The sequence below is a fragment of the Nicotiana tabacum genome, chromosome 6 (assembly GCF_000715075.1).
Source record: "Nicotiana tabacum cultivar K326 chromosome 6, ASM71507v2, whole genome shotgun sequence".
NCBI classification, from domain to species: domain Eukaryota; kingdom Viridiplantae; phylum Streptophyta; class Magnoliopsida; order Solanales; family Solanaceae; genus Nicotiana; species Nicotiana tabacum.
This window is the reverse complement of record NC_134085.1, coordinates 160,334,342-160,343,695: the sequence shown is the minus strand read 5'-3', so window position 1 is coordinate 160,343,695 and position 9,354 is coordinate 160,334,342. Positions and strand designations below refer to the sequence as shown.

At 36.2% G+C, this 9,354-nt stretch overlaps 1 protein-coding gene across 1 annotated transcript; it reads left to right on the top strand.

Moving 5' to 3' along the window:
- Positions 1–5,704: 5,704 nt before the first annotated feature.
- Positions 5,705–9,214, top strand: LOC142182142 (uncharacterized). Its single transcript, XM_075256121.1, has 2 exons — positions 5,705–5,834; positions 8,727–9,214. The coding sequence occupies exons 1-2, from the start codon at positions 5,705–5,707 to the stop codon at positions 9,212–9,214; spliced, it is 618 nt and encodes a 205-aa protein (XP_075112222.1).
- The last annotated feature ends 140 nt before the right edge of the window (positions 9,215–9,354 follow it).

Here is a 9,354-nt window from a genome sequence, read left to right as displayed (position 1 = left end):
CTGAGCCATTGATCAAATAAGATCAACGACCCAGATTTAATTCCCTTAATTAAATTCAATTACACCCCCCCAAACCCCTCATTTCCACAGACGGTCTCTCTCTCTTTATCGTCTCTCCCTCTCCCTTCTCTCTAGAACCTTCTGGTTCTCTCTTCTCCGATGATCTCCACCGTCTTCCCGGCCATCTCCGGCCACCTCCCTTCAACCACAAGGCTCTGATGGACCTCTCATCGTCATGTTAAACACCTCGAAGACCTTCGAGGCTTATGGACCATGGCGATTTGAGACCTAGGGTTCCTGGTTCTTCTATATGCGAGTTCTCCGGTGTGATTTCAGGCGAAATCACACCCTATATGTCACGATCTATGAGGTTACGACAGGTTTTTCCCACTTCTATTAGGTTTCCTTTTTTTTTGAAACCCTAACTCTCTCCTGAATCTCTTAAAAATGGTGTCATTTCATGCTATTCTCATGTTTTCCTCTGTGCTCTGTTTATTCTCGAGTTTATTCTGAAAGATCCTTTGCTTTGAACCATTTTTTTTTACTTTCTTCGAAATTAGGATTTCTGGGATTTCTTTTTATGCATGCTTCGATTGATTTTCTTTATGATTAAAACTTTTTCTTTGTTTATTCTGACCGATTTCTATGCTCTTACTGTTTTTTAGTTTGACTCTGCTAAAATCCCTAATTTCTAGAAAATGTTTCTTCATTCGATTATGTGTGTTAACATGTTTCTTTGCTTCGATTACCTGTGTTAGCCTAATTTCCTTTGTCTTGTCTCTATGTGTTAGCATGTTTCCTCATTTGATTGTGTGTATTAGTCTGATTTTCCTTGCTTTGGTTCTGCCTGCTGGCCTATTTGCTTGATTCTTGTTGATGTTTCATAGTCACCATGCTTCGAATATGTCTTGTTGAATCTTAACTTGTTTTCACTATCTCTGAGTGGTTATGTTTGTTCATCCCTTGTTCCTTCTTAGTTAACTTTGCTCGCTACTTTTGTTCATTTACCTCTATTTATATGTTAAAAATGCAGAATCATGACTTCACATGATTGATTCTGATTTTCCTTGATTGATTGGTAATTCAAAAACTTTCTTAAAAAAACCTAACATTCTACCCGCCCGTTTGAATTAATTGGTTTTGTTACCTCATTTGTTATAGTACTCTGTTCTTTTAAGCCTTTCCTTAATTGGAATTTTCCTGAATTTGGTCTTACTCGACTACTATATGCAATACTGAACCTTGACTCTTTCCTTATTTAATCCTACGCTGATTTTTCCTATTTGCCTTATATGGTGCTGAATCTTTTCGTTTGATTTTGATTCCCTTAATTAACGGGAGTACTTCCTTGATTCTTTGATTAATTGATTCTGAGTTCTTCAATTAACATATTTCCGTAATTTTTACCTTATTTTACCCCCTACTTTTGACTATAAATACCCTAAGTCTTTACAAAATAAAACACACAACAGTCTTCTGACTTACACACACCACTGAATACTTTCAAAATCTGCATTCCCTTTTGCTCTTTTGCTCTACTGTTGTTCTTTGCTCCTTCTTATTATTAGCCGGCTAAAAGCCAAGGCTAATATATTATTACCGCTTTGTCTTTGCACCCTACTCTTGCTCTTTTACTGGTATGTCTTAACTCAGTTCCCAGCAATCATCCTAATGTGTTTACTTATAGTCTTTATATCTATGCCTATTACCTACAGAGTTTGACATGTTCATATGCTACTGTTCGCTTTACTTCCCTGCAAATGCTTGATCCCTACTCCCTTACCCTCTATGTGTTTATAAATGGGGATTCAGGGCATGGCAACATGAATTGTTGTCTATGAACTAAATTTTGACCCCAAGTAAAGAGTGTGTCAGTATGTTCATTGTTGATCATGCCCTTTGCCCCTTCTTCCTTTGTTTACTGTTTCTGTTATGAATTCCTTATCATTACCCCCTATGTATGTTGAGTTAAAGTTTATGGTCTGGTAGCCTTTAAATGGCTATCCAGGCCTGAACCTGGCTTTCAATAAGTCATAACTCCTCAATTTGAAAATGACAAATTGGTTAGGGGTGTGCCAGCACTTCAAATTGCTTGGCATGACCACTAGCTTATCATTTCCCCTCCCCTGCACTTGCACTTACTCTTAGACTTTAAGTTCTGCCCCTCTCATTTGAGCCTTGCCTTGGGACCTTAAGTTCCCTCTGAACTTGGACATTTGAGGGCTGGCTTTTCCACACTGCACTTTACTACAATTCTGGAATGATGTTTGGGGTGTAAGCACTGCCTGGAGCTCTTGAAGTTCCTTGGAACTTTGACACATACCAAATAAGAGAAGGTTTTGGAAACCTGGATCCTTGAAAGTTGGTTTACTACATATGTCAGACTGGGAGTCGGAATTAGGCCCTCTTTGGTTGGAATTCTGATTTCGGATGTATTTTATTTATTTTTTGACTAATTCTGGTCTGTAATAATTTTGTAATAACATTTTGGGTCGGCTAGTAAAAAAGGGGTGGGGAACTATGCATGCAAGAGGTAGATATCATGCCTATAGGGGTTATCATTTCTGAAATTTTGTATCCCATCTAGAGATCATGCTTGTAGGAATTACTGTCTCTAAAAGTTCTGCATCTTATACAAATCACTGAAACTCTGCATTTTCATATAGATGTCATAGGAACTCTGCATTTTCATACTATGCCTATATCATTTTCTGCACTTTCATATATATACCATGTCTATAGGATTTTCTGCAATTTTGCATGTGCATCCGTCATTAGGCAAACTTGTTATAGGATTTAAACAACTAACCAATTGCATATAGATGACCTGCCTATAGGATTTCTGTATAATAATAACACTGTTTAAAATCAGTGACACTTATAAAGCATGCCTATAGGAGCTGTTAACTAACTTGAATCGCCAATTCGTCTAAAATCAGTAGCAATAATGCGTAAGCACCTGCAGAACTTATGTTTTTTGTAACTAACAAATCTTTTTTGCAATCAGTTTACTCTCTTTGTTTTTCCTGAAATTGATAGATATCATGCTTATAGGTTTTGTTTAACGCCTAGGCAAGCCTTAGGGTAAAATTTTATAACTGCATCAGTCTTTGATAATTACAACCAGCAGGCAGGTCTAATTCGGACTTCTTATCTGAAAATATGTGATAAATCAGCCTGCCTTAACGTTTAAGTTTAATACAGACCAAACCAGTATGTGCAAGACATGTTAAACTCTATGGCTTATCTGATTTAAGGAGGTTTACTTGAGTCTTACTTGCTTATTTTCCCTCCCATTTATTGCATTATGTGTTTTGATTGACGCCTTAGTATTTTGTCCTTTGAAACTCCCCAAAAAGCCCCAACTCCCTCCCCTTTAGGATTAGTAGTCTCAATGCCTCCGAGACTGATAGGATTGTGGGATGGGTACTAGCATGCAATAAGTAACGATACCATTCTGCACTTTAATACCTTAACAGGGTGGGAATGGTAGATATGGATATGATGACCGGTGCGTTAATATCACGTGCAACCCCTCTTCTGAGGAGTGATCGCTGGGTATTGCATTGAAGTGATCCATATTAATTATAAACTTAGGACCCCCTCCCTTTATTTGCTTTCATCTTTTCTTGTAAAATTATTCAAATCTTTTTTTTTATTTCTGCCCTCTCTATATACTTTCAAAAGTTTTCAACCTAATTGCAATGTTATATGCGAGTCCTTATTTGAGCTTTGATTGTTTACCTGTAAAGTCACAATTGCAACATGGTCGGGAACCACGCTAGTGGATCTTGAGGGGTGCCTAACACCTTCTCCTCGAGATAATTTCTAGCCCTTACCCGAACTCTGGTTTTCCAACTCAAACTCTTCTAAAAAAGTGTCTTAATGCACTATAATCATTAGGTGGCGACTCTTCAACTTCTAAACCCAATTCTCGAAAGGGAATAGAGTTATCCTCCCAATGTCATATACCCGATTTCTGACCCCACGGTTAGAGAAAAAAAGGGGGCGTCGACACACAAAAGTTAACATTTTCTTTCAGTTAAAAGGCATCATTCACCAAAAATCCTGTCCATATACACCACAACAAAATAGTGTGGTAGAAAGAAAATAGAAGTATCTACTTGAAACAACCAAGGCACTCCTATTTCAGTCAAAACTACCTTTGAAATACTAGGGAAAAATGTGTTGACATCGACCTACATTATAAATAGACTGCCCACTATATATCTTAAGAACAAATGTCCATTTGAATTCCTATATAAGAAGAAACCACTATATTCCCAAATGAGAAGTTTTGGATGCTTGTGCTACCCAACAATACCTAAAGTACACAGGGATAAATTTGAACCTAGAGCTATCCCACACATTTTCATAGGCTACCCCTTTGGAACCAAAGGGTACAAGGTCCTGAGTCTTGCTACCAAGAAAATTCGAGTCTCAAGAGATGTATCTTTTCATGAAAATATTTTTCTTTTTGCAATTGTTCCAGATGTCACTTCTTTTCCTTCTATGCTAAAATGTGTTCCTTTTGTTGATTTTGTGGATGATGTTAATGGTAGTGTGCAAGTCAACGTAGAAAATAATCTAGATGGTGCAAGTCCCATGGACAATGAACTATCACCTGCTAATGTTCCGCCTATATCACCTTACAACAGTCCAATTGTAAGTTATGATAGTCACTGACTTTTAGATCCACCTTCAACATCCAGTTTTAAATGATCATTCACTTCAAATTGATAATCAGAACACTCTTATACTTAGAAGAACACAGAGAAATCAAAACACCTATATACCTAAATGACTACATTTATACTATTCCTAAACTACATTCCAACGGCTGTATACCGTCTCTTAATGCATTACTGTCAAACCATCATTTTGTCTCTCCTGAAGCCTTAATCCAAGATAGTCAGTCTTTGATGCAAAGTGTCTGTTATGATAATGAACTTTTATGAAGAGGCTGCTATTAATCATGCTTGGAAAGTAGCTATGACACAGGAATTTGAGGCATTATATGCCAATCACACATGGGACCTGGTCCCATTACCAGCAGAAAAGAAGGTTATAGGTTGCAGGTGGGTGTATAAAGTGAAGCATAAAGCCGATGGAAGTATTGAAAGGTTTAAAGCTCGCTTGGTGGTAAAAGGATACATACAATAAGAAGGAATAGACTACACAAAAATATTCTCACCAGTGATAAAGATGACCACTGTGAGAGGGCTTATAGCAGTGGCTATAAAGAGATGGTGGGACATGTTTCTACTAGATGTAAACAATGTCTTCCTTCATGGAGATTTAAATGAGAAAGTATTTATGGAGATCCCATATGGATTAATGGTCCTTGAATCATGGCTGGTTTGTAAGCTAAATAAGTCTCTATATGGCCTGAAACAAGCCTGTAGACACTGGTATGCGAAATTAATAGAAGTACTTTTCTCCAGAGGTTATGAGCATTCTATGCATGATTATTCATTGTTCTACAAAAAGAATGGGACATCTTTGTTGCATGTAGCAGTGTATGTTGATATTGTGATACTCATAGGAATAGATCTGGAAGAAATAAAGCTTTTGAAGAAATTCTTACATGAAATTCTTTATAAAGATGATGGAGTCATTATCTCCCAAAGAAAGTTTTATTGATCTCCTAAAAGAATATGACTGTCTTAGTTTGACCTCCTTATCATCACCTCTTGATCCAAATATGAAACTAAAAGCAAAGGAAGGAGCTCCCCTATCAGATCCTATCTGTTATAGAAAATTGATTAGGAAACTGAACTTTTTAACCAACACAAGATTGGATATATCTTTCATTGTTCATCATCTAAGTCAGTGTATGCAACATCCAAGGGAACCACATTTAAAGGCAGCCTATCACCTGTTAAGATACCTGAAGGCTGATCCTAGCCTAGGAATTTTCTTTTCTAAAGATATCGACTGCATGGTAAAAGCATATTGTGACTCTGACTGAGCATCCTGCCCAGACTCCAGGAAATCAGTCACTCGCTATATTGTCCTGCTGGGAAATAGCCCTATTATCTGGAAATCAAAGAAGCAGGAAACCATTTCCTTGCCATTAGAAGCAAAATATAGGTTCATCATGAAAGTAGTTGGTGAGTTAGTGTGGCTACAAAGGTTACTTGAGGAACTCATAGTCCCATTCTCCAATCCCATTGCAGTGTTTTGGGACAGTCAGTCAACACTTCATATAGCAAGGATCCCAATATTTCACGAACGAACGAAGCACATTGAGGTCGACTGCCATTTTGTTCGAAACAAACTACAAGAGAGCCTCATTTCTCTACATCACATTGGGACTCATCATCAGCTTGCAGCCATTTTCACTAAAGCCCTCACATGGATTAAACATTCCAACATTCTTAGTAAGTTGGCAGTGATACCCTCACTTCCAACTTGAGGGGGGTATTGAGATGTATCACATTATTTATAGCTTTAGTATTTGTAGCTTTAGAGTAGTTGTACTTGCAGCTTTAGCACCAATTAGTTAGTTTGTTAGTTAAGTCGGTTACATTTCCATTAGTTAGTTAGTCGATTAGTTTAGTTCTTTTGTTAAGCTTTCCTTTTGATTGTGTAATGTATATATACGACATTGCTGAGTCAATACAATTGAGACTTTCATTTTCAAATTCATTATTTTTCCCTTCTCGCACATGCTCCCAATTTGGGGCCTTTTCTCCGGGACTCCATTCCACCATTGGAGCTCACCTCAAGCTCAATCGATTCATTACGTTGCTGATTTTTTATATTGTTTTTTGCATGCTCGTAATTTTACAATCATAATTACAACATGTATCGAGAAATTCATATGTCAAATGATCATGTTAAAGATGACTCCAGAGAATTTTGAAGCTAAAGAAAGTGCCTCACGAGCCGTAGTTGCTTAAATGGTGTTGAAGTTAAGGATACGTAAAGGTTAAAACTGACTAATGATGAAAATTGAGAAGACGTGGAAATTTTGTACTTTCGGTAAACGAGGTCATAATTTGTGTAGAATAAAAGTAAAGTCCAAGTTACCTTCTATTTAGGGGTGTTCGTCGGCTGGTACGGTACGGTATTTAGACATTTCAGTTTGGTATTTTCGGTATTCGATTTCTTAAAATGCTATACCAATACCGTACCTAATTAAATTCGGTATGGTTCGATTTTTCTCCTTTTAGTTTCGGTTTATTTGGTTCGGTAACTTCGATTTATTTAGTTTGAATACTTACTAGTGTGTTGAATCATAAACTGTAATATTCTTAATTAAAATACTCAAAAGTACAAAACAAAAAATGCTTGTCGACAAAAGTTTTGTCCAAAACCAGCAAATATCAACCCAGAGAGAGAAAACTGTATATAAAGGAATAAATTTGATCTTTAGAAATGTCTTGTTACTTGCTTAGAGTCAATTGATGAACTTAAAGAATAAAGGAAAGTAAAATTTTAGATTTTTTATATTTATGTTATAATTAATAATATGTGTATTGTGCAATATAATATCTATTTCGGTACGGTATCAGTATTTCGGTATTTCATTTTAAAATACCAAATACCATACCTCAGGGGCGGACCTAGAGTATACAATACGGGTTCCCGGGAACCCAGTAACTTTTGCATAGACCCTGTATTTATATTAAGAAATTCACTTAAATATTTATAAATATCTAACTGCGAACTCAGTTATTATTGCATATTAATTTGAAATTGCAGTAGGAACCCATAAGCCTTAAATCCTAGATCTGTAGTGCCAATTGTTTTTAAAAATTAAACCAAATACCATACCTAATATCAAAATATCGAATATCAAATACCAAAATTTTCGATTTAGGTACGGTAATTCGATATTTACCAAATTATGCACAACCCTACTTCTATTAGGTACTATTTTCCTTATTCATAATTAAAATATTAAAAAATGAAAATAATTAAAACTTAAAGTTACCTAACTGTGTACGGAAAAGGTGTGGTGTCCAGCTAAGGTCCATACCAATGAAGACAGAGAAGTTTTAGGTTATATATATGATTTCTACCTTGCAGTTATACTCGAAAAAGAAGAAGAAGAAATCAAGTACAAGACAAACGGCGAACAAAGCAACAAAATATTACTCCCTCCGTTTCAATTAATGTGAACCCATTTGACTGAGCACGGAATTAAAAAAAAAAAAAACTTTTGATTATGTGGTGTAAAATAAGGCACATATATTTTGTGTGGCTATAAATTATTGTGTAAAGGTAAATTGTTTCCAAATAAGGAAATGGGTCATTCTTTTTTACACGGAAATAGGTTCATATAAATTGAAACGGAGTGAGTATAATTTTGCACTATGGAACTGAGTGATGACTTAGTTGTGTAAATCATCTCCTATTTGTCTTTGAAGCTTGCAGTTCAATGTAAAGTTCTAAACAAGAACTTTAATACTAGGATTTCTGATCTTAAATTTTCTCAAATTTGATTTCCACATCAAAAGATTTCTTCAACACTATTCATCTATGATTCATATGTACCCAAACACTTCCACAAAATCTCCATAAACCCTCCTTTCCCAACCACTCACTATGAGACATCTTTTTTACCTTTCCCCTAGTTTTGACATCATGCAGGGGTCTACTTCTCCTTGACTTTTATAGGTGTAGGAATTTCTGTGTTTTCAATCCTATAACTGGAGCGCACCAATTGATATCATACCCAAAACCTATAGATGAGTTTATGATTTTTTGTAATGCAGGCTTAGCCGTTGATTACCCCACTTCAGATCAATATAAACTGGTAATCATTGTGAAGCTGGCTAAACAAGGGTATCAATTTTTTGTATTTTCACCCGCGCGATCTGGTGTGTGGCATGAAGTCCATTTTAGAGTGACTTTCAGCAATTTGACTCTCCGTATTAAACCTGTTTACGTGAATGATTCCTTGTATAGGCTAAGAACTGATGGTCGTGTTATTGTTTTTAATACAAAAAAAGAAAAGGCTACGATTCTTGACCTTCCTGAGTTCATGATCAGTCATCATGATCCCATCAATGGTAAAATTAGTCCCGATTTTGATACATGGTTAGGGGTGGCACAAGGTTTACTTACTCTTGTTTGCGTTTTCAAGAAATCCATAATCATTGCTACTTATGATTATGTAAGCAGCAATTGGAGAATTTCCCACACTTTGGACAACTTCATTAAGAGGCATGACCTTTTTGATGGTTTTCCCTATCTGGATTGACAGCAAACATGTGCTTCTCCTAGAAGATCGTCGCCTAAAACAGCTTCGACATTTGTATGTGTATGATTCTGAGATCAATGGGTATAAAAGTGCTGGTGTCTTAAACAAAGACTACATCATTAATAGTTACCTGTGCTCCT

Coding starts and splice junctions, on each gene's coding strand:
- LOC142182142 (XM_075256121.1), top strand. CDS start 5,705: ATGAAACTAAAAGCAAAGGAAGGAGCTCCCCTATCAGATCCTATCTGT. Junction 5,835..8,726: donor TGTTCATCATCTAAGTCAGT/GTATGCAACATC, acceptor TTTGTAATGCAG/GCTTAGCCGTTGATTACCCC.